Source organism: Erinaceus europaeus, chromosome 12, assembly GCF_950295315.1.
Source record: "Erinaceus europaeus chromosome 12, mEriEur2.1, whole genome shotgun sequence".
Lineage (NCBI taxonomy): Eukaryota > Metazoa > Chordata > Mammalia > Eulipotyphla > Erinaceidae > Erinaceus > Erinaceus europaeus.
Window position 1 is genome coordinate 79,384,519 of NC_080173.1, and position 25,249 is coordinate 79,409,767.

A 25,249-nucleotide genomic window follows, 5' to 3' on the forward strand; every position below is an offset into this window, starting at 1 on the left:
TAAAGACACCAAGACATGTCATACTTAGATTGGAAAGGAATAAGGATAAAGAAAGGATCCTCAAGGCTGCAAGAGAAAAACAAAGAGTCACCTACAAAGGAAAACCCATAAGATTAGCAGCAGACTTCTCCATACAAACACTACAGGCCAGAAGAGAATGGCAAGCTATCTATCGAGTGCTCAATGAGAAAGGCTTTCAGCCAAGAATACTATATCCTGCTAGATTGTCATTCAGACTAGATGGAGGCATCAAAACCTTCTCAGACAAGCAACAGTTGAAGGAAGCAACCATCACCAAGCCTGCCCTGAAAGAAGTTCTGAAAGGTCTCCTATAAACAACCAGACCACCCCAAATAGGACATATATCAAAACACTCTAAAACTCTACAAGAATGGCGTTAAAATATCTTCAATCTTTGATATCAATAAATGTCAATGGCCTGAATTCACCTATTAAAAGACACAGAGTAGGAAGATGGATCAGAAAACACAACCCAACAATATGCTGTCTACAGGAAACTCACCTAACTCAACAAGACAAACACAGACTTAAAGTGAAAGGATGGAAAACTATCATACAAGTCAATGGCCCACAAAAAAGGGCAGGAACAGCTATTCTCATATCTGACATGATAGACTTTAAAATAGATAAGATTAAAAAAGATAGGAATGGACACTACTTAATGCTCAGAGGATCAGTCAATCAAGAGGACTTAACAATTATTAATATCTATGCACCCAATGAGAAGCCATCTAAATACATCAAACTTCTACTGAAAGAGCTACAGCAATATATTAACAGGAACACAATCATAGTAGGGGACTTCAACACCCCACTCTCTCAACTTGACAGATCATCCAGGAAGAAAATCAGTAAAGACATAAGGGAGCTAAATGAAGAGATAGATAAACTAGAACTATTGGACATTTTCAGAGTCATTCATCCCAAGAAACTGGAATACACATTTTACTCAAATCCACATGGATCATTCTCAAGGATAGACCATATGTTAGGCCACAAAGACAGCATCAGCCAATTCAAGAGCACTGAAATCATCCCAAACATCTTCTCAGACCACAGTGGAATTAAACTAACACTTAACAATCAACAAAAGATTAGTAACAGTCCCAAAATGTGGAAGCTCAACAGTACACTTCTTAACAACTTCTGGGTCAAAGAGGAAATCAAGGAAGAAATCAAAATGTTTCGAGAGTTCAATGAAAATGAAGACACAAGCTATCAAAATATTTGGGACACAGCTAAAGCAGTCCTAAGAGGGAAGTTCATAGCTATACAAGCACACATTAGGAAACAAGAAAAGGCACAAATAAACAGCCTGATTGCACATCTTAAAGACCTAGAAGAAGAACAACAAAGGAATCCTAAAGCAACCAGAAGGACAGAAATTACTAAAGTTAGGGCAGAAATAAATAACATTGAGAATAGGAAAACCATACAAAAGATCAATGAAAGTAAATGTTGGTTCTTCAAAAGAGTAAACAAAATCAACAAACCTTTAGCCAGACTCACAAAACAAAAAAGGGAGAAGACCCAAATAAATCGGATAGTAAATGAAAGAGGAGAAATCACAACAGACACTGCAGAAATTCAACATATCATGCGAGGCTTCTATGAACAACTATATGCCACCAAGCTAGAGAACCTGGAAGAAATGAATGATTTCCTAGATACCTACCAACTTCCAAAACTAAGTAAAGAGGAAGTGGATAACATGAACAGGCCCATCACAGCTAATGAAATTGAAACAGTTATCAAAAATCTTCCCAAAAATAAAAGTCCTGGACCAGATGGTTTTACAAATGAATTCTACAAAACCTTCAAAGAAGAACTAATACCTCTACTTTTAAAAGTCTTCCAGAAGATTGAAGACACTGGAATACTCCCTGCCAGCTTCTATGAAGCCAACATCACCCTGATACCAAAAGCAGACAGGGACACAACCAAAAAAGAAAACTACAGACCAATATCTCTGATGAACATAGATGCGAAAATATTGAACAAAATTCTAGCCAACCGGATACAGCAGTATATCAAAAAAATTGTTCATCATGACCAAGTGGGGTTTATCCCAGGCATGCAAGGTTGGTTTAATATACGTAAATCAATCAATGTGATCCACCACTTCAACAAAAGCAAGACCAAAAACCACATGGTCATATCAATAGATGCAGAGAAAGCCTTTGACAAAATACAACATCCCTTTATGATCAAAACACTACAAAAAATAGGAATAGATGGAAAATTCCTGAAGATAGTGGAGTCTATATATAGCAAACCTACAGCCAACATCATACTCAATGGTGAAAAACTGGAAGCATTTCCCCTCAGATCAGGTACTAGACAGGGCTGCCCACTATCACCATTACTATTCAACATGGTGTTGGAAGTTCTTGCCATAGCAATCAGGCAGGAGCAAGGAATTAAAGGCATACAGATTGGAAGAGAAGAAGTCAAACTCTCCTTATTTGCAGATGACATGATAGTATACATGGAAAAACCTAAGGAATCCAGCAAGAAGCTTTTGGAAATCATCAGGCAATACAGTAATGTGTCAGGCTATAAAATTAACATTCAAAAGTCAGTGGCATTCCTCTATGCAAACACTAAGTTAGAAGAAATTGAAATCCAGAAATCAGTTCCTTTTTCTATAGCAACAAAAACAATAAAATATCTAGGAATAAACCTAACCAAAGAAGTGAAAGAGTTGTATACTGAAAATTATGAGTCACTACTCAAAGAAATTGAAAAAGACACAAAGAAGTGGAAAGATATTCCATGTTCATGGGTTGGAAGAATTAACATCATAAAAATGAATATATTACCCAGAGCCATCTACAAATTTAATGCTATCCCCATCAAGATCCCAAGCACATTTTTTAGGAGAATAGAACAAATGCTACAAATGTTTATCTGGAACCAGAAAAGACCTAGAATTGCCAAAACAATCTTGAGAAAAAAGAACAGAACTGGAGGCATCACACTCCCAGATCTCAAACTGTATTATAGGGCCACTGTCATCAAAACTGCTTGGTACTGGAACATGAACAGACACACTGACCAGTGGAATAGAATTGAGAGCCCAGAAATGAGGCCCCACACCTATGGACATCTAATCTTTGACAAAGGGGCCCAGACTATTATATGGGGGAAGCAGAGTCTCTTCAACAAATGGTGCTGGAAACAATGGGTTGAAACATGCAGAAGAATGAAACTGAATCACTGTATTTCACCAAATACAAAAGTAAATTCCAAGTGGTTCAAGGACTTGGATGTTAGACCAGAAACTATCAGATACTTAGAGGAAAATATTGGAAGAACTTTTTTCCGCATAAATTTTAAAGACATTTTCAATGAAACGAATCCAATTACAAGGAAGACTAAGGCAAGTATAAACCTATGGGACTACATCAAATTAAAAAGCTTCTTCACAGCAAAAGAAACCACTATCCAAATCAAGAGACCCCTCACAGAATGGGAGAAGATCTTTACATGCCATACATCAGATAAGAGTTTAATAACCAACATAGACAAAGAGCTTGCCAGACTCAACAACAAGACAACAAATAACCCCATCCAAAAATGGGGGGAGGACTTGGACAGAATAGTCACCACAGAAGAGATCCAAAAGGCCGAGAAACACATGAAAAAATGCTCCAAGTCTCTGATTGTCAGAGAAATGCAAATCAAGACAACAATGAGATATCACTTCACTCCTGTGAGAATGTCACACATCAGAAAAGGTAACAGAAGCAAATGCTGGAGAGGGTGTGAGGTCAAAGGAACCCTCCTGCACTGCTGGTGGGAATGTCAGTTGGTCCAACCTCTGTGGAGAACAGTCTGGAGAACTCTCAGAAGGCTAGAAATGGACCTACCCTATGACCCTGCAATTCCCCTCCTGGGGATATATCCTAAGGAACCCAACACATCCATCCAAAAAGATCTGTGTACACATATGTTCTTGGCAGCACAATTTGTAATAGCCAAAACCTGGAAGCAACCCAGGTGTCCAACAACAGATGAGTGGCTGAGCAAGTTGTGGTATATATACACAATGGAATACTACTCAGCTGTAAAAAATGGTGACTTCACCGTTTTCAGCCGATCTTGGATGGACCTTGAAAAAATCATGTTGAGTGAAATAAGTCAGAAACAGAAAGATGAATATGGGATGATCTCACTCTCAGGCCGAAGTTGAAAAACAAGATTAGAAAAGAAAACACAAGTCGAACCTGAAATGGAATTGGAGTATTACACCAAAGTAAAAGACTCTGGGGTGGGTGGCTGGGTGGGTAGAATACAGGTCCATGAAAAATGATGAATGAAATAGTGGGGGTTGTATTGTTAAATGGGAATCTGGGGAATGTTATGCATGTAAAAAAAAAAAAAGAAGTAGAAACGCAAAGCAGAAATTGACTGAGTTTGGAGTATGGCACCAAAGTAAGAAAGCAGAAGTACACTAGAGTTTGCAGTGAGTACCTCCCTAATACTTCCTCTCCACTTTTCCAAGCTTTGGGTCCATGATTGCTCAACAATTTGTTTGGCTTTGTATGTTAACTCTCTTTTCAGTCACCAGGTTCCAGGTGTCATCAGGATGCCGGCCAGACTTCCCTGGATTGAAGACCCCACTAATATGTCCTGGAGCTCAGCTTCCCCAGAGACCCACCCTACTAGGGAAAAAGAGAGGCAGACTGGGAGTATGGACCGACCGGTCAACGCCCATGTTCAGCGGGGAAGCAATTACAGAAGCCAGACCTTCTACCTTCTGCAACCCACAATGACCCTGGGTCCATGCTCCCAGAGGGATAGAGAATGGGAAAGCTATGGGGGAGGGGGTGGGATATGGAGATTGGGCGGTGGGAATTGTACCCCTCCTACCCTATGGTTTTGTTAATTAATCCTTTCTTAAATAAAAAAAAAAAAATTAAAAAAATAAAAAATAAAAACCCCAAAACACAGGGGCTGGGCAGTAGTGCAGTGGGGTAAGTACACATGGTGCGAAGTGCAAGGACCGGCGTAAGGATCTCGGTTTGAGCCCCCCAGCTCCCCACCTGCAGGGGGGCGCCTTCACAAGCGGTGAAGCAGGTCTGCAGGTGTCTATCTTTCTCTCCCCCTGTCTTCTCCTCTCTTGATTTCTCTCTTTACTATCCAACAACAGCTATAACAACAATAACTAACAACCACCAAACAAGGGTAACAAAATGGGAAAACTGGCCTCCAGGAGCAATGGATTCGTAGTGCAGGCACTGAGCCCCAGCAATAACCCCGGAGGAAAAAAATAATAAATAATAAATAAATAAATAAATAAAACACACGGGGACAGGGTGGTAGAGCACCCAATAGAGAACACATGCTACTGTGTGCAAGGATTGAGGTTCAAGCTCTGTTCCCACCTGCAGGGGGAAGTATCAGGAGCAGTAGAGCAGTTCTGTGTCTCTTTCTCCATTTTTCTTTTCTATTTTATTGATATATTCCCTTTTGTTACCCTTGTTGCTTTCCTCTATTTCTTTTCTTCTATTCTTTTTTTTTTTTTTTGCCTCCAGGATTATTCCTGGGGCTCCGTGCCAGCACTACAAATCCACTGCTCCTAGTGGCCATTTTTCATTTTTAGATAGGACAGAGAGAAATTGAGAGGGAAGACAGAGTGAGACAGACACACTTGCATATGTGCTTCACCACTTGTGAAGCGACCTCTTACAGGAAGGGAGCCGGAGGCTTGAACTGGGATCCTTGAGCTTTGTATTATGTGTGCTTAACCTGGTGCATCACCACCCAGCCCCCTCCATTTCTTTTTTGTAAAGAGTTTATTAGGGAACAGGTGGTGGTGCACCTGGTTGAGTGCATGTTACAATGTCCCCCAACTTCAGGGGGAAAGCTTGATGAGTAGTGAACCGGGGCTGCAGGTGTCTGTCTCTCTCCATCTCTATCTCCCTCTCCCTTCTCAATTTCTGTCTCTATCCAATAAATAAATTAAATTAAAAAAGATTTTTTTTTAAAGATTTTATTTATGTGGTCCAGGAGGTGGTGTAGTAGATAAAACACTGGACTCTCATGCTTGAGGTCCTGAGTTCAATCCCTGGCAGCACATGTACCAGAGTGATGTCTGGTTCTTTCTCTCCTCCTGCCTTTCTCATGAATAAAGAAATTAAAAAAAAAAAAAAGAAATAAAAAGGGCAGGGGTAGATAGCATAATTGTTATGCAAAGAGATTCTCATGCCTGAGGCTCCAAAGTCCCAGGTTCAATCCCCTGCACCACCAAAAGCCAGAGCTGATCAGTGCTCTGGAGAAAAAATCTTAAAAGAAAAAAAAGATTAATGAGAAACATAGTAGAAAGAGCCAGACATCACTCTGGTACATGTGCTTCCAGGGATTGAACTTGGGGTCCCCTCATGCTTGAGAGTCTGATGCCTTATCCACTGAGCCACCTCCCACAATTTTATTTATTTATTTTTAATTTTATTTCTTTTTAATTATTTTTCATTTTCTTATATTTATTTTCCCTTTTGTTTCCCTTGTTGTTTTATTGTAGTTATTATTGTTGTTATTGATGTTGTTGTTGGATAGGACAGAGAGAAATGGAGAGAGGAGGGGAAGATGGAGAGAGAAAGATAGACACCTGCAGACCTGCTGCTGCCTATGAAGCAACTCCCCTGCAGGTGGGGAGCAGGGAGCTTGAACCTGGGACCCTATTGTGAGCGTTTAACCAAGTGTGCCACCACCTAGCCCCACTACTGGACCACTTTCTTCTCATTTCTCTAAATAAGAAAAAGGGGTGGGGGAGGGCCTGGGTGGTGTCGCACCTGGTTGAATGCATGTTACAATGCATAAGGACCTGGGTTCAAGCCCCCGGTCCCCACCTGCAGGGGCAAAGCTTCACGAATAGTGAAGCAGTGCTGCAGGTATCTCTCTCTTAAAACTTATATTTTTTCTTACCAGAGTACAGTTCAGTTCTGGTTTATAGTGGTGTTGGGGATTGAACCTGTGATTTTGGAGGCTCAGGTATGAGAGTCTCTTTGCATAACCATTATGCTCTCTACCCTCCACCCTGTCTCTACCTCCCTATTCCTCTCAATTTCTGGCCATGTCTGTCAAATAAAAATAATAAAAACTAAACTGAATTCAAATAAATAAAATAAAGGGTCAAGTGGAGGTACACTCAGTTGCACACACACAGCATGTGCAATGTCCTAGGTTCAGTTCAAGTCCTTAATCCCTACATGTAAGGGTGAAGCTTCACTAATGATGCAGGTGTTTTTCTCTCTCCCTATCTCCCCTTCCCCTTTCAATTTCTGTCTTCTCAAACTAAAACAATAATAATAAATAATAATAATGTCCACTGTGAGCAATGGAACCATTAGGCAAGCCAGTGCTGATAAGCAGCTGATAACTGGTGGGAGGAGAAAAAAATGGGACGGGGTAGACAGCATAATGGTTATGCAAAGAAAAGAGACTTTCATGCCTGAGGCTCCAGAGTCCCAGGTTCAACCCCCCAATCGCCCGCACCACCATAAACCAGAGCTGAGCAGTGCTCTGGTTTAAAAAAAAAAAAAGAGTGAGAGGCCCATGTTCTAGTCACTATGCCGTCTAGTCACTATGCCGTCTAGTCACTATGCCGTCTAGTCACTATGCCGTCTCCTGAACCTCTTCTTCTTCTTCTTCTTCTCTTCACCTTGCCCTGCCCTGCCCTTTCTCAACCAGATCACTGCTCAACACTGGTTCATAGCTGTGCCAGGGATTGAACCTGGGACCTCCAAGTCTCAGGCATGAAAGCCTGTTGCAGAAACCTCTGGGCTGCCTCCCTGACCCAATAAAGAGGTCTAAAACAGAACTAGAAACTATTTACTCCTGCTCTTTCCCCTAGGGAGATGGCCTTACTTCCTTCCTTTTACAAACTTGGCAAGAATGGTGATATAGGGCCCCTGGCTGCCTTCTAGGGGTCCTCTCCCTTTCCTCACACTCACAAGGACAACAGTATTGGCAAACACATATTGCTTTATTTAGTGTTTCTCTGGATTGCAGAAATGTCAGCAGTGGGCCAAGGCCCCCAGCAGGGCACAGAGGCAATGGGCAGCCCCCAGCTCCTCTGGAGATGTGAGGGGCAGCAGCAGAAAGAAGTGATGGCCCTGCAGCTTCTCCAGAGGCCAGCCCCTTCCCTGGGCTGTTGGGACAGGGAGGGGCCCAGGTGGCGGTCAGGGTGTTTGTCATCCTAAGGCATGAGCCCAGGCAGAAGTGCTCCTCCCGCCTGATGGCTCCCCAGAATGATTGCTGGTCAGGGAGCCATATGTACCCTTAAAACATGAGCCTGTTTCATGAGGCTCCTTGCCCCTAGTAGAGGCAGTAAGATGTGCTGAGAACAGAGATGCAGTCCTGGTTTTGTCCCAACCTCCTGGGTGACCTTGGGCCTTCCCTTTTTGGGCTTTTGTCTCCTGTTCATGCCAGGAGGCTAGAGTGGGTGATCTCTCTGTCTTCCAAATCCTCCAGCTAAGACTCTTCCCTCAGCCCAGGGCACCCTTGGGCTGGGGCGATGAGACTGAAAAGGCATTTTTAAGGTAGGAGGAAGGGGGCTGCTATGAGTGGTCTCAGCACCCAGAGGGATGTTGGAGTGGGCTGCAGAGTACAGATGGGCAGGCAGACAGACAGACAAGGTGTCGGAGGAACAAGGAGGAGAGGGTGGCCTGAGCAGGGAAGAGGGCACCAGGGCCCAGACCGCCCAACCTCTCACCTACGTTCCCTGCCCTGTGGGAGTCAGGGAAAAACACATCCAGTGTGTCTTCAGGTGGGAAAATGGCTTTTCATTTTTTCAAAAAATAGTTTCCTATAAAGCATGAAAAAGAAAATCTCAGAGAAAACCTCAGCAAAAGTTCCCTTCCCTCAAAGATTTGGCATCGGCAGTAGGGCTGGTGTGGCTGGCTCTGGCCCCTGCATTCCTATTGCTGTGGCCCGGCCTGGCCCACTCCTGGGGCAGCTCTCTGGCCTCTGCTGTCCCTTTAAGACAGGGGTAGGCAAGGCCAGAGCTTTGTCAGTGGGCTTCGAGGTGTCCCTGTGTCCCTGTCTGGAAGCTCGAGTCTTTGGTAACTGGGAAAAGGAGGAGAGGGTAAGCAAAGCACTGGGAAGTGGCAGGGGTCTGGGGGCACGTTCATCACCGAGAGTTCAGCCGTGGGGCCACCTGTGGGGAGAGGGAGAAGCAGCTGGAAGGTGCTGGGTGTGTGGTATCAAGATACAAGCAGCAGCAGTGCTGGGAGCGGCCAAGTGTTTAGCAGCCTCACTCCTGGAACCTCTGGTCTGACTTCCACAGAAATCCCTGCCCTCGCTAGGGCAGACCTCCCCTCCCGCCTGGCAAACCCCACCTCACCCCCAGCCTTCCCCACATGCAGCTATCTTTATGAACCTCTGCACTGAGTGGGGGCTCAAGGGGCCTCACTCTTCAGCCCTTCTTTTAAAAAAATGTTTTTTATTTATTATTGGGTAGAGACAGAGAAATTGAGAGGGGAGGGGGAGATTGAGAGGGAGACACAGACACCTGCAGTCCTGTTTCACCACTCGTGAAGCTTCCCACTTGCAGGTGGGGACCAGGGGCTCAAACCCAGGTCCTTGCACACTGTAATGTGAGCGCTTAACCAGGTGTGTCACTACCTGGCCCCTCTCTTCAGCCCTTAATGGGCAGTAGGAGGAAGTGGGTAGTATGGTACTCTTTGGATTGAGTCTCATGGGTGAGGTGCCCAGGCTCTGCCAAGTACTACCAGGGAGGCCTTGGCCACTGAGGGCATCCCTCAGGAAGTGGGCTGTTGTTTTCCAGGCCCCACTCACCACAGCCAGGTGCCCATTCTTGGCCTTGGTGATGAGGAGCTCTGAGCCCGGTGTGAAGTCAATAGTGCCATCCCTGCCGGGGCCCCCTGCAAACGTGATGCTGCAGAGAAGGGGGTGAGTGGAGGTTGCCCTCTGTGTCCAGGGGTCCCCTCAATACCCGCAACTACCCAACTCACCTGCCCTGATTGATGTTGATGTTGTTCACCCGGTCAGCACTGAGGGCCGTCTTGGTCAGGGTCTCAATCACGTGGTCACTCTGCAGCACCACATCTCCCTGAGGGGCCCAGACAGGGTGGGGGGTGGGTGTCAGCCCTGCCCAGAGCTATGGAACCCAGGACCCCAGCCCCCATGGCAAAGGAGCACCTTCTGCTTGTTGTCCTCACGCTGCACGTGCAGTACGAAGAGGCTGTCGCTCAGGCTGCTGACGGAGATTCCTGAGTGAACAGGGCAGAGGTCAGGGGTCAAGTGTCACGATCACCTCTGGCTCCCCGGCCAACCCGAGATGCTGGCTCACCTGTCAGGTTGGCATACTCGATTCTCTGTTTGACCTTGGTGTCCTCCACGATGACCACGGCGTTGGGCGTCAGCAGCAGTTGCCGGGAGCGGGGCTTGTAGCCCTTGCGATCATACTTGACCACAGGCACGGCGTACTGAGGACAGAGGGCCAGGCTGAGGGGACTCAGGGGACTCACCCCCCCATCCCCTGCCCACAATGTGAGGCCCCAGAGCAGCAGGACCCAGACTGTGCTAGACCAGGGCTACGGCGCCTCTCACCTGGATGGGCTCAGAGCCCAGGGCCTGCAACACTTTGGGGCTGATCTCATCTGCACCTACAACCCAGATGGGGGAGAGGGCTATAGTGGGGGTGGGGGTGGGGTCATGGGATGGTGAAGGGGACTGGGAAGGCAGGGGCTCACCAAGCCTCGTGCTGATGAAGAGCCTGGGGACACTCTGGGGATAGTTGTCCTTCTTGCCCTTGAAGATCTCACTAGCCACGGCTTTTTGCTGCAGCTGAGGAGGTAAGGGTGGGAGGGAGGAGTATTAGAACAGGAACAAGGACCTAGACAGCCTCTCTCACCCTCTCCCTGGTCCCAGCTCCAGAAGGCTGAGCCTTACCTGCAAGGGGCTTCCTCTCCCTACCCACACCCCCTACCAACCAAGGCACAGAGAGCCCCCAAAGGGTCATAATCACAGTGTCAAGAGTCCAGATCCACTGTATCAGACCCTGGAGTCTGGGAGGCTCAGCTCCACCTGAGTCTGGATGCTGGCTGGTCACTAAAGCCCACAGCAGCTATGGGTTAGCTGGAGCTGGACAGGCCAGTCAGCATCATCCAATGCTGAGGGTGCAGGCATGAGGCACAGTGAACACCAATGACACTCTCGGGAGCCTTAGCTGTCACTCTAAGACAATCAGAGGAAAGTAGTGACCTTTCCACAGACAGCTCTGGGCATCAACCCAGTGAAGCCAGGTCCAGAAGAGAACCCTATTTGCACCCCACAATCTACTCCAACCTCTCCTTCAAGCATGAGGCCACGTAAGTGCTACCCCTGCAGCAGCACTCTTCCTGGGTGGGTGCCTGCTGCTCCCCGGCCTTTATTAACTAGTCCACGAGTGCCTCATTCTTCACACCTGCTGCTTCCACTCGGGGCTGATGTTCCGGCAGTACTTCCAGACCATGTTCTTCATGCACAGCTCCCGCAGAAGCTCTGAGGCCTATGGAATTGGGGGGGGGGGTGAAGTACTGAGTCAACCTAGCTCCCCTTCTTCTGCAGGCTGTGGGGCATATACTCACTACCAGGCTGCTGCCTAAGCGCTACCCCTCAGCCAAGACAACCCTTCCATTCCTGAGTCCTGACTCTCCACGACCCAGCTCCAGGTACCCCTGGCTATATAGGCATTTGAGCACATTGCAGTCGGCAGGGGGGGCTCACGGACCTCACGCAGGGCAGGTGGGGGTGTGGGCCAGGAAGTGTCCAGGATGTTCCGGGGCAACTGTCGCCTCAGGTTGAGCAAAAAAGAGGTGCGCACATGGTCCAGGAAGAAGGCATTCTCGGGGCAACGGGGTGCATGGCGCAGGATGAAGCCACGGATCAGCCTGGGCAGGGGAGGGGGAGACATTGGGGAACAGGTCCCCATGAGCTCTGTGCTCTACACCCACCTCAAGGCACTCCAACTGCTCACTTCCGGATCGTCTGTGCCGCCCACTTCCTCTTGGCTGCCTTTCTTCGGCCCAGTGTTCCACGCCACCATGACTGGATGCAGATGGCTGCAGAGACCACAGATGGTGGCTGACCTCCATCTCCTCACCATGATGGCCCAGCCCCAGCCCCACCTCAGCTCCTCCCCCCTGAAGATTTCTGGGCCCCAGCCCCACCTGATGTTTTCACCCGGAGGAATTTCTGCCGCCAGTGAAAGCCCTTCCAGGTGGCCTGGATCTTTGTGGCTGTGGTTGAGAAAGAAGGTCTGGGATATATCTCACCCTGCAGGGCGCACACTTTACCACGCATGAAGACCCAGGTTTCAGCCCCTGGCATCACATAGGAGCACTGTGCACAGTACCAGGACATGGTTCATGAATGGAGTGCTTTGGGGGTGTGTGGGTCTCCCTCTCCCCTCTGCTTCTTATCTCCCACTGCTCAACTCTGGCTTATTTTGTGTTTGTGTGTGTGTGTGTGTGGGGGGGGGTGTTGAACCAGGGACTTGCCTGAGGCTCTTTGCATAACCATTGAGCTAACTAACTACCCTCTCCCTCTATTCTGTCTTATATCCTACTCCCTGTCTCCATCTGAACTTCGGTGTTGTGTGTGTGTGTGTGTAGTTCACTGGAACTAAATCATGCTGACGTGAAGCCTGGCACCAAACAGGAACAAATAACCAGAGTTCACCAAGAGGCATAAATGATGAATGAGGGAGTAGCCGAATGAGTGACAGTATAAATATGGGTAAATAAATGAAAGAGAGTTAAAGGGAATAGAGGAATGAGAAAACATGCTTGGGGTTTGGTACTGGGCTGGTAGGGGAAAAGGCAGCTGTATGTGGACGAGCTTGAGTTCCTGAAGGAGGAGTGGACTGGGCTAGTTAAGTGATTTCTCTCCTGCTCTCCAGGAGGGAGCCCACCAGGACAGGAAGAACGGGTCTGTCTCTTACCCAGGTCTTGCCGCCGGACCTCCAGGGCATCTTCTGTGGCAAACAGGGTCTTGGGGAAGCGGATGAAGATCTTGGTCCTGGGAGGGCAGCGGTGATCAACCTCTGATTCTCACCCACGTCTCTAATACCAGGTGTAGGCACTACTCACCTGCCCATCTTGTACTCTTCTGGCTTGTAGCCCAGGTGCCTGAGCAGCACAGCCACCCCATCCTGAGGCCGTCCTGCCCATACGGGCCACGTCTCTGGACACAGAGACTTGTACCTGGGGACAGGGGGAGCAGAAACTCACTTAGTTCCCTACCCTAGCCAGCACTCTGCTCTAGGGGCAGAAACCAGCTTTCCCAGGTACATGCTGGGTACTTCCAGTGGTTTTCTCACAGTTCAAAGAAATGTCTGGAGGGCCAGTTTACTACTACAAAGGTGAGGAAATCATGGTGTTTGCATTTGCCTAAGACCAGGGAGCTAGAAAACTGCAGAGGTGGGGAGTTGGGCGGTAGCACAACAGGTTAAGTGCAGGTGGTGCAAAGTGCAAGGACCAGTGTAAGGATCCCAGTTCTAGCCCCCAGCTCCCCACCTGCAGGGGAGACGCTTCACAGGCAGTGAAGCGGGTCTGCAGGTGTCTATCTTTCTCTCCCCGTCTTCCCCTCCTCTCTCCATTTCTGTCTTATCCAACAATGACGACATCAATACAATAACTACAACAATAAAACAACAAGGGCAACAAAAGGGAATAATAACACACACACACACACGCACACGCACACGCACACACACACACACACACACAACAACCAGAAAACTACAGGTGAGGCTCACAGCTGATCTCCTTCCTAATCCCTAACCCCCTAAATTAGGAATAAATGGAGGCATCGTTGCTGAGATTGGTAGGGAACTCCTCTTTGTAGATACCTACCCCCACCCCCACCCCGCTCTGGGGTCTCATACAGGACAATTCTGCCTTCCTCTCACTCTCTCTTTTTCTTCTTCTAATCATTTATTTAGTCATCACCAGGGTTCCGTCACTATGGGCTGACCTTTTCAGACAGAAAGATAGAAAGGAAGGGAGAGAAACCATAGTACTTAAGTTTCCCCTGGTACCAGGGTACTACCATGTGGTGTACCGGGGGCTGGAGTGTGCGTCCAAGTACGGCAAACAGGGCACCCTTGTCCCACCAGATATGTGAGCTATCTCACCAGCCCCCAGGGTCAACCTGGGTTTTTGTTTGTTTTGTTTTGTTTCCTCAACATCATGGCTATCACCATCACCACAGCCTTTTCATTCTTCTAATTTTAGACAGAGAGAGGGAGGGAGACCAGCTCTGCTCCAGTATCCATGGATCTTACCCAGTGTTGTGGCACCCCCATGTGGTGCTAGGGCTCACACTCAGGGTCTCATGCATGGTACAGTGCACAAGCTACTCAGTGAGCTCTCTCCTGGTCCTCTACACAGCCTTTACTCTGGTGACAGGTCTGTGGACACACATCTCATGGACCCCCTACCCAGGTCCCCATGGAGGCAATGCCTGAGCAGGCTGGTGTTCCTCTGTACCAAGTTTGACATCAGTTCCACAGCAGCCCAGAGTCTCTGCATCAGAGTCCCTGTCCTCCCTCCCGGATCTGGGCTCCTGTCATCCCTTCCCCACTTCCCGCCCACCTCTGCAGAAAAGCTTCGTATTTGCGGCGGTAGGCGAAGCCGGCTCTGCGCACGCGCAGGTTCTCCATCAGCCCCAGGTACTTCACCTGGTGTCGAATCAGCACTTCGTCAAAGCGGCCTAGGGAGGGAAGGGGCTGGTTAGCGGTCTACCACAGACAGATGGAAGGCTAGCAGCACCATCAGGGAGGCCAACCACACAGGCCCCAAGGGCGGGAGGGACCTACCAGGTTGCTTAGCATCATTGGGCTTGATGCAGCGGATGTAGGCTGGCTCCTTGGACTTCAGGATCTCCACCAGCTGCAGAAGGCTCATCTTGAACTGGGTGGCAACCTGGGGGGGAGGAGAAGGGCCAATGCAAGGTTGGTCTGCTCCTCTCCTGGGTAAAGCAACTAAGGTCCTGAGAGGGAATTGCCAATAATTCAGTTTTTAGTAAGAGTTTTAGCTGGTTATAGTTCAAAGTTTGAAAAAATCAGTGTGTTTAAGTGTTACTGGGTGGGGATAGATAGCATAATGGTTATGCAAAGAATCTCATGCCTGAGGCTCCAAAGTCCCAAGTTCAATCCCCCGCACCACTATAAACCAGAGAGCTCAGTAGTGGTCTGGTATTTCTCTGCCTTCCAAGGACATCAGGTCTCTGTAAGCAGCAGCCTCCTTAGTAAAGATCTGGAAACCCAGGCATCAAATGTGATAAAACTGATTGTCTAATTCTCTTTCTCTCTCCTCCCTCCTCTCATGAATAAGCAAATAAACATTTAAAATTTTTACTTTTTATTTTTTTTTTGTCTTCAGGGTTTCACTGGGGCTTGGTGCTAGCACTATGAAGCCACAGCTGGCGGCCATTTTCTTTTTTCTTCATTTTACTGGCTAGGACAGACATTGAGAGGGAAGGGGGAGACAGGGAGATAGACAGAGAGACACCTGCAGACCTGCTTCACTGCTTGTGAAGCATCCCTGCTACAGGTGAGGAGTGGGGTCTTGAACCCGGTTCCTTGTGCAGATCTTTGCGCATAGTACTAATGGTTTAACTGGGTCTATCACCACCACCCAGTCCCTCCTTTTAATTTAATTTATTTTATTTTATTATTATTTTAAAAAATATTTATTTATTTATTCCCTTTTGTTGCCCTTTTTTTTTAATTATTATTATTGTAGTTATTATTGTCATTGTTGGATAGGACAGAGAGAAATGGAGAGAGGGGAAGACAGAGAGGAGGAGAGAAAGACAGACACCTGCAGACCTGCTTCACCGCTTGTGAAGCGACTCCCCTGCAGGTGGGGAGCCGGGGTTCGAACCGGGATCCTGACGCCGGTCCTTGTGCTTTGCGCCACCTGCGCTTAACCCGCTGCGCTACAGCCCGACTCCTATTTTATATTTTTTACGAGAGCACTACTCAGCTCTGACTTATGATGGTGCACGGGACTGAACCTGGGACCTTGGAGCCTCAAGTATAAAACTCCCTCTTTCCATAACCATTATGCTATCTCCCCAGCCCAATAAATCTTTTTTAAATGGAGGGGAGCCTGGTGGTCCGCCTGGTTGGACACAAATGTTACTCTGTGCAAGGACTTGGGTTAAACCCCAGTTCTCCACCTGCAGGGGAGAAGCTTCATGAGTGGTGAAGCAGGTCTGTAGGTCTCTCTCTTTTTCTCTCCCCCTATCTTCCCCTTCCCTCTCAATCCTATCAAGTAAAAAGAAAAAATAATACAGCTTAAGGAGAAGGGGGTCAGAAGGGAGTGGGGCAGACAGGCACTGCAGGCAGGGGTGGCCTGAGTAAACATGAACAGTGTTCGTGCATATAATGTGTTCCTGCTCAACCAAGTGCACCACTGCCAGGCCCACTGTCCGGATTTCTAGCCCCCAGGTCCCTCTGAGTTAGGGACACAGAAGGAGCAGACATGGGAGACTGGCAAAGGCCTCCTATAAACCAGGAGCCTAGGGTTCCTAGGGGCTGCTTGGGGAGCAGGGGTGCACCAGTCTGTGGCTGGAAAGGTCTGGCAGGAAGGGATGTATCTTAGTGGAAGGGGGGTACTGAGGCCAGTGATGAGTGCTTGGGGGGGGGGGAGGCGTGGGGAGCAGAGGCTGGCACAATAAGGTGCTCACGCCCTCCCTGCCAAACAAGTCTCAGCTTAGAACCTCCCCCCAGCCTGCCCTACCCTCCACCTGCCAAGCCCACAACCACCCCTCTGCTCACAGCTCACTGGCATTGCTGGCAACTGGCACCAATGGCCACACCTATCTTTCCCAGCCTCTCCTGTCAGCTGTCTGCTTTTTTTTTTTTCTGGACTATCTGCATATGGGCTCTCTTGCTACATACAGTATCCTTTCTCTAGGTCCATCTAACAAGTATTTGCTCATTCCCAAGTCATCTTAGATGCTTCCCCTTCCAGGAAGCCTCCCATGCCTCCCAACCCTTTTCCTTCTAGCAGCAGTTTACTGATCCTAGTCTCTTTTTCTTTTCTTTTTTGCCTCTGGGACTTGGTGCCAGCACTATGAATACTAGTCCACTGCTCCTGTGGCCATTTTTTCAGTGTTTTTTTTTTTTCCCCATAGGACAGAGAAATGGAGAGAAGAGGGGAAGAAAGAGAGAAGGAGAGAAATACACCTGCAGACCTGCTTTACCGCTTGTGAAGCGACCCTCCCTGCAAGTGGGGAACTGGAGGCTTGAACCAGGATCCTTGCACAGGTCCTTGCACTTGATACTGTATGCTTAACCCAGTGCACCACTACCCGGCCCACATCTTTTGTCTGTTTCCAGAACACCTTGTGCACAGTTTTGTGAGACCACAAATGTTTCTCTATCCTGAATCCACAGCAATAACTGCTGAGTGAATAAATACAAGCAAGTGGGGGCAGGTGGTGGTGCACCTGGTTGAGTGCACAAGGATCTGGGTTTGAGCCCCTGGTCCCCGCTTGCAAAGGCAAAGCTTCACAAGTGGTAAAGCAGGACTGTAGTTATCTCTCTGTCTCTTTTTCTTTCTTTCTTCTTTTTTTTTTTTTTTTTGCCTCCAAGGTTTTCACTGGGGCTCGCTGTCCTGCACCACAAATCCACTGCTCCTGGAGGACATTTTTTCCCATTTTGTTGCCCTTGTTGTTGTTATTATTATTGTTGTCATTGCTGTTGTTGTTGCTGGACAGGACAGAGAGAAATCGAGAGAAGAGGGCAGACAGATGGGGGAGAGAAAGACAGGCACCTGCAGACCTGCTTCATCATCTGTGAATCGACCTCCCTGCAGGTGGGGAGCCGGGGCTTGAACCAGGATCCTTACGCTGGTCCTTGTGTTTTCTGCCATGTACACTTAACCCGCTGTGCCACCACCTGGTCCCTCTCTTTCCCTTTCTTTTTTTTCTCAATATTTTATTTATTTATTTATTTATAAGAGATATAGGAAGAGAAAGAACCAGATATCACTCTGGTACATGTGTTGCCGGGAATTGAACTCAGAACCTCATGCTTGAGAGTCCAGTGCCTTATCCACTGTGCTACCTCCCAGATCACCTCTCTCCCTTTCTTTTTTTTTTTAATATTTATTTTCCCTTTTATTGCCCTTGTCTCCCTTTCTTTTCTTTCTAATTTTTAAATATTTATTTATTCCCTTTTGTTGTCCTTGTTGTTTTATTGTTGTAGTTATTATTGATGTCGTTGTTGTTGGATAGGACAGAGAGAAATGGAGAGAAGAATGGAAGACAGAAAGGGGGAGAGAAAGATAGACACCTGTAGACCTGCTTCACCGCCTGTGAAGCGACGCCCCTGCAGGTGGGGAGCCAGCGGCTCAAACCAGGATCCTTACGCCAGTCCTTGAGCTTTGTGTCACCTGTGCTTAACCCACTGTGCTACCACCCAACTCCCTTCTTTCTTTTTTTTTTTTTTAATATTTATTTGTTGCCCTTGTTGTAGTTATTATTATTGTTGTTATTGATGCCGTCGTTGTTGGATAGGACAGAGAAATGGAGAGAGGAGGAGAAGACAGGGAGGGGGAGAGAAAGACACCTGCAGACCTGCTTCACCACCTGTGAATTGACCCCCCTGCAGGTGTGGAGCCAGAGGCTTGAACAAGGATCCTCACGCCGGTCCTTACGCTTTTCACTATGTGCGCTTAACCCGCTGTGCTACCACCTGACTCCCTCTCTCTCCCTTTCTATCTCTCCCTTCCCTCTCCATTTCTGTCTCTATCCAATATAGATAATGTAAAAATTTAAAATAAATAAACTGTGGTCCAGGAGGTGGCGCAGTGGACAAAGCATCGGACTCTCAAGCATGAGGTCCTGAGTTCAATCCCCAGCAGCATATGTACCAGGGTGATGCCTGGTTCTTTCTCTTTCCTCCTATGTTTCTCATTAGTAAATAAAATATTTTAAAAAATAAAAAAAACAAATACAAGGGTCTGGGGAGACAGCATAATGGTTATGCAAAAGCCTTTCAAGCCTGAGGCTCTGAGATCCCAGGTACAATTCCCCAGTACCACCACAAGCCAGAACTGAGCAGTGTTCTGCTCAAAACAAAACCAAAAACCAAATAAACAAATACAAGCAAGTGCTCATGCAAATACAGATGTGTGTAGACACATATACACATATATGTGCACACATGGAAACCTACACAAACACTGATACACAAGGGCCCACACTGAGAGACGTTCACACGTAGGTTACACAGCTGGAAACCAGATACATGCACCATGGGCTGCCTCTTACAGATACATGTGTGCACACACCAAGATATGCCCAAGCTCACATGCAACTTGCTAATGGGTCCACCCAGACCCTCATCTACACACACACACACACACACACACACACACACACCCTTGGATCCCACAACCTCCATACCGTCTCTGGTCTCTTCTTGTCACTGAGCTCACTCCGGTCAAAGCACTGGTTCATGATGGGATTCTCCGAGCTACACATGGTCTGTGAGGGCAGAGCAGGGGATCAGGGTAGAAACACAGAAGCAGGTAGTACAGACATACGGGACTGAGGTCAGGAGGTCATTCAGGGGCCCAGGGCCCACCCTTGCCCCCCAGCTCTCCTCACCTCCTTCAGATTCCGGAAGAGAAGGTCATTGTTTTTATCCAAAAACCCTGGAGAGTGAGAGCACAGGTGAGAAGAGCTCCTCTCCTGCCCTGCACCCCTCATGGGCCCCAGCTCCAGGATCCTCACCCGTCACACTGTAGGTCACCTCCCCAGCATAGTGCAGAAGGCGGAACTCCCCGCGGTCCAGAGATTTCCTGGTACGCTGGTCAGCCAGTTTGTGCCTGGGAGTGACAAGGAGAGGAAGTGACAGACTGCTGACTTGGGCTATGCCCTCTGCCAGATGAATGGACTTCAGGAGAGGAAGCAGGCTTCCAGAACCACCCCACAACCCACTGTGCCTGGCGACAGCCAGGGAGAGCAGGGACATCAGCTTCTCTGCAAAGAAGAGGACACTGAAGCCTTGGGAAGCCTTGCTCAGGGTCCTGCAAGTACTAGAACCACTGGGATCCAGGCTCCACACTGCCGGCACTCTGCTGCATTAAGGGTTACTATCTCCAGCTGATGTGTGACTCTGCTCAGAGAGCTGAGAACTGCCCACCACATTTTTTTTAATATTTATTTTATTTATTTATTCCCTTTTGTTGCCCCTGTTGTTTTATTGCTGTAGTTATTATTGTTGTTGTCGTTGTTGGATAGGACAGAGAGAAATGGAGAGAGGAGGGGAAGACAGAGAGGAGGAGAGAAAGATAGACACCTGCAGACCTGCTTCACCGCCTGTGAAGCGACTCCCCTGCAGGTGGGGAGCCGGGGTTCGAACCGGGATCCTTATGCCGGTCCTTGTGCTTTGCGCCACCTGCGCTTAACCCGCTGCGCTACAGCCCGACTCCCTGCCCACTACATTTTAAGAGTGTAAGCTGAAGGCTGGCAAAGCAGCTCACTTGGATAGTTTTGCCAAGTGCCTAATCTAAGTTTGAGCCCAGTCCCCACCACACTGAAGGAAGCTGTGGTCTCTTCTCTGTCATTCTTTCTTTTCATATCTGTCTCTGCTTTTCTGTATCTCAAAATAAATAAATAAATAGTCACCCTGGAGCAGTGAAACTATGGTGATAACTGAACAAAACAAACAAAATAACAAAAACCCTGAAAAAGTGGTCCAGGAGGTGGTGCAGTGGATGAAGCACTGGACTCTCAATCATGAGGTCTCAAGTTCTATCCCCAGCAGCACATGTGCCAGGGTGATGTCTGGTTCTTTCTTTCGCTCTCCTATCATTCCCATGAATCCATACTCCCAGAGGGTTAAAGAATAGGAAAGCTATCAGGGGAGGGGATGGGATACGGAGTTCTGGTGGTGGGAACTGTGTGGAGTTGTACCCCTCTTATCCTATGGTTTTGTTAGTGTTTCCTTTTTATAAATAAAAATTAAAAAAAAAAAAAAACCTGGGGGCTGGGTGGTGGTGCACCTAGTTGAGCACACGTTACAGTGCGCAAGGACCTGGGTTCGAGCCCCTGGCCTCCACCTGCATGGGGAAAGTTTTGCGAGTGGTGAAACAGTGCTGCAGGTGTCTCTCTGTCTCTCTTCCTCTCTATCTCCCAGTCCTCTCAATTTCTGTCTCTATCCAATAAACAAAATAAAAATAATTAAAAAAAATACCCTGGAAAATCAGGTGGTGCAGTGGATTAAGCTTTGGATCCTCAAGCATGAGGTCCCAGTTTGGCCCCTGGCATTACTTGTGCCAGAGTGAGGCTTTGGTTTTTTCTCTCTCTTTTTTTATTTATTCCCTTTTGTTGCACTTGTTTTTATTATTGTGGTTATTACTGTTGTTGTTATTGATGTTGTTATTGTTGGATAGGACAGAGAGAAATGGAGAGAGGAGAGGAAGACAGAGAGGAGGAGAGAAAGATAGACACCTGCAGACCTGCTTCACCACTTGTGAAGCGACCACCCCTGCAGGTGGGGAGCTGGGGGCTCAAACCGAGATCGTTATGCCGGTCCTTGCACTTTGCGCCACCTGCGCTTAACCCGCTGCGCTACTGCTTGACCCCCATCTTTTTTTCTAACAGATTATTTATGTATTTATTAGAGACAGACAGAGACATTTAGAGGAGGGGGGAGATAGAAGGAAAGAGACAGAGAGAGACACCTGTAGCTCTGCTTTAGCATTTGTGAAGCTTTCCCCCTGCAGGTGGGGACCAGGGGCTTGAATATAATGTGTGCACTTAACCAGCTGCACCACTGCCTGACCCCCCTCTGGTTCTTTCTCTCCTTCTCTTCTTTCTCATTAGTGAATGAATAGATCTAAAATACACCTAGTTGACACACACATAACAGTGTGCAAGGACCTGGGTTTAAGACCCTGGTTCCCACCTGCAAGGGGGAAGCTTCACAGATGGTGAAACAGTGCAGCAGGTCTATCTATCTCCCTCCCTTTCCCTTTCAGTTTGTCTCTATCCAAAATAAATAAATAATTTATAAAAAATTAAAAAGGAATTAAAGTTGCTCCCAAAAGATTATTTAAGCACATTTATACTTATTTTTTCATGTCTTTTTTTAAAAAAAGATTTTATTTATTTACTAATGAGAAACATAGGAGAGAGAGAAAGAACCAGGCATCACCCTGGTACATACATGTGCTGCCGGGGATCGAACTCAGGACCTCATGCTTGAGAGTCCGATGCTTTATCTACTGCGCCACCTCCCGGACCACTTTTTTTTTTTCTGGGGTTTTTCCACTCTGGACTGACTTCTTCAGAGAGACAACGATATGGGGGTGGGGAGGTTAGGAAGATAGAATAATAGTTATACAAACAGCTTTTGTGTCTGAGGCTCAGAGGTATTAAATTCAATCCCCAGCGCCAACATAAGCCAGAACTAAGCAGTGCTCTGGTAAAAATAAATAAATAAATGAGCTGAAAAGAAACCACAGCACACTATCCAAGAGACCTATTAGCTGGCCCTTTCTTTTCACTATACTGCTTAGCTCTGATTTATGGTGGTGCCAGGGACTGAACCTGTGACCTCTGAACCTCAGGCATGAAAGCTATTTGCATAAACACTATGCTATCTCTCCTGCCCAAGCCCATTTTTTATTTTTTATTTTATTTGCCTTCAGGTTTATCACTGGAGCTCGGTGCCTGCACTATGAATCCACTGCTCCTACAGGCTATTATTTTTTCACTTTTGTTGTCCTTGTTGTTTATCGTTGTTGTTATTGATGTTATTGTTGTTGGATAGGACAGAGAGAAATGGAGAGAGGAGGGGAAGACAGAGAGAAGGAGAGAAAGACAGACACCTGTAGACCTGCTTCACCACCTATGAAGAGACTCCCTTGGAGGTGGGGAGCCAGGGCTCGATCCGGGATCTTTACAGGAGGTCCCTGCACTTTGTGCCACGTGCGCTTAACCCGCTGCACTACCGCCCGGCCTCCCATTTTTTATTTTTTAAGAATTATTCCAGGCAACTAATCCAAGATGCAATTAAAATTTTAAGGCACAAAGATGTCTGTGGCAGCCTTTTTATCCCAGCAGAAATCTGGAGGCTGGCCAGGGACCCCCAGAGGTGAGTGACAGAGGATGTACAGGTTAAAGCCAGGGGAGGAAGTGTTTTTAGGAAAGTTTTTTGTTTGATACAGGAAAATGCCCAGGATATAATATTAGCTTGAGCTTTACATACAAGATCTCAATTATGAAAAAAAAAAAAGTACAGAAAAAGGCAGGAAGGAAATGCCTCGAATTGTTAACAGAAATGACCTCCGGGTAACAAGATTACATGTGGCTTTTGTACATTCCAGCTTTTCTTTAATGAGCAACAACATTTCCACAATCAGAAAAAAAAAGAAGAGTGTGAGTCAGTTATACAAAAAAAGCTCAGGATACTGACATCTGACAGTCCTGGGTCTGAATCCCAACGCTGCCACTTAGTAAAGGTGGGGTGACTCTGGGCAAACAACTCCACCTTTCTGAGCCTCAGTAAGAGGGGAACATGGCCGTGCATTTAAAGCCTCTCCTTAAGAGGCCAGAAAAGAAGACTACACAAAATATATACAACAGAGCCAGGGCAGAGGTGCTCGTGTTTGTTTTTCCTTCTCTTCTCTTTAGGGGATTCCTTAAATAAAAAAGCAATTTCCAAATAAGGAAACTAAAAAAAAAAAAAAAAAAAACTTAGCATGTTTCAGTCTCAGAAAAAAGTTAGAAGGAAGCCATGCTGCTTCCTTTTTATTTATTTTTTTTTTACTTTTCTTTTTTGTAACAGAGCACTGCTCAGCTCTCTGACTTATGGTGGGGCTGGGGACTGAACCTGGGATCTCTATGCTTCAGGCATGAGAGTCTCTTTGTGGGGCTGGGTGGTGGCACACCTGGTTGATCGCACATGATACAATACTCAAGGGCCTGGGTTCAAACCCCAGCCCCTACCTGCTGGGGGAAAGCTTCTCAAGTGGTGAAGCAAGGCTGCAGGTGTCTGTCTTTCTGTCTCTCTCCCTCTCTACAACCCTATTCCTCCCAATTTCTAGCTGTTTCTATCCAATAAATAAATAAAGATAATAAAAATTAAAAAATAAAAGAAATTCTTTGCATAACCATTATGGGATCTCACCAGCCCAACTTATTTATTGGCAATGGGGGGGTGGGCAGAGAAAAGAGAACCTAGAATCCCCCTGGCACATGGGATGCTGGGGATAGAACTTGGAACCTGGGAGTCAGTCGGGCGGTGGCGCAGCAGGTTAAGCACAGGTGGCTCAAAGCGCAAGGACTGGCTTAAGGATTCCAGTTCGAGGCCCTGGCTCCCCACCTGCAGGGGAGTCACTTCACAGGTGGTGAAGCAGGTCTGCAGGTGTCTATCTTTCTCTCCCCCTCTCTGCCTTCCCCTCCTCTCTCCATTTCTCTCTGTCCTATCCAACAATGATGACATCAATAACAACAATAATAACTACAACAACAGTAAAAAGCAACAAGGGCAACAAAAGGGAAAATAAATAAATATAATAAAAAATTAAAAAAAGAACTTAGAACCTCTGGGGGTCGACCAATAGTGCAGCGGGTTAAGCGCAGGTGGCACAAAGTGCAAGGACCACAGTAAAGATCCCGTTTCGAGACCCCCCAGCTCCCCACCTGCAGAGGGGTCACTTCACAGGCGGTGAAACAGACCTGCAGGTGTCTTTCTCTCTCCCCCTCTGTCTTCCCCTCCTCTCTACATTTCTCTGTCCTATCTAACAACAACATCATCATCAGTGGCAACAATAACAAGGGCAACAAAATGGGAAAAAAACAAAACTTAGAACCTCATGTTTGAGCTTCCAACACTTTATCCACTGTGCCACCTCCCAGGTTGCCCCACTTGCTACTTTTTGGTGGCACCTAGAATCACAGCTTTATGTGCTCATCTTTAGCTTAGGTTTTCCTACAGTTATCTATCTCCTAGTTGCTTGCTGGCACTGCACGATTGTGGGGGGAATCTCAGGTCTCTCTGAGCTATGTCCCAACAGCCCTGCAGTCCCACTCACGTTAGGAAGTGTGGATGGTGCTTGACTGTGTCCTCCAACTTCTCTAGGAAAGTCAGATCGGTGGCCTCCCCAGGCCGAAGACACTCCTCGTCCTGGAGGGTTTGGCACAAGGTGAGGGGTGGAAAGCACAGGAGACTCCGGGGGACGTGCAG

At 47.3% G+C, this 25,249-nt stretch overlaps 1 protein-coding gene across 3 annotated transcripts in view; it reads right to left on the minus strand.

The window, feature by feature from the left end:
- Positions 1-7,992: 7,992 nt before the first annotated feature.
- MYO1C (myosin IC) overlaps positions 7,993-25,249 on the minus strand; it is a 35,743-nt gene continuing 18,486 nt past the window's right edge. For all 3 annotated transcript variants that reach the window (XM_007520411.3, XM_016186997.2, XM_007520413.3), the window contains exons 14-32: positions 25,098-25,189; positions 19,786-19,880; positions 19,660-19,706; positions 19,456-19,536; positions 14,852-14,957; positions 14,628-14,745; positions 13,122-13,235; positions 12,974-13,050; positions 12,201-12,269; positions 12,008-12,092; positions 11,762-11,921; positions 11,456-11,539; positions 10,743-10,836; positions 10,600-10,655; positions 10,340-10,475; positions 10,189-10,259; positions 10,002-10,099; positions 9,826-9,925; positions 7,993-9,184 (exon numbers count right to left, since the gene is read on the minus strand). In XM_007520411.3, coding sequence (XP_007520473.1) covers positions 9,158-9,184; positions 9,826-9,925; positions 10,002-10,099; positions 10,189-10,259; positions 10,340-10,475; positions 10,600-10,655; positions 10,743-10,836; positions 11,456-11,539; positions 11,762-11,921; positions 12,008-12,092; positions 12,201-12,269; positions 12,974-13,050; positions 13,122-13,235; positions 14,628-14,745; positions 14,852-14,957; positions 19,456-19,536; positions 19,660-19,706; positions 19,786-19,880; positions 25,098-25,189 — 1,710 coding nt within the window. In that variant the 3' untranslated portion in view covers positions 7,993-9,157. The remainder of the gene's footprint in view (positions 9,185-9,825; positions 9,926-10,001; positions 10,100-10,188; positions 10,260-10,339; positions 10,476-10,599; positions 10,656-10,742; positions 10,837-11,455; positions 11,540-11,761; positions 11,922-12,007; positions 12,093-12,200; positions 12,270-12,973; positions 13,051-13,121; positions 13,236-14,627; positions 14,746-14,851; positions 14,958-19,455; positions 19,537-19,659; positions 19,707-19,785; positions 19,881-25,097; positions 25,190-25,249) is intronic.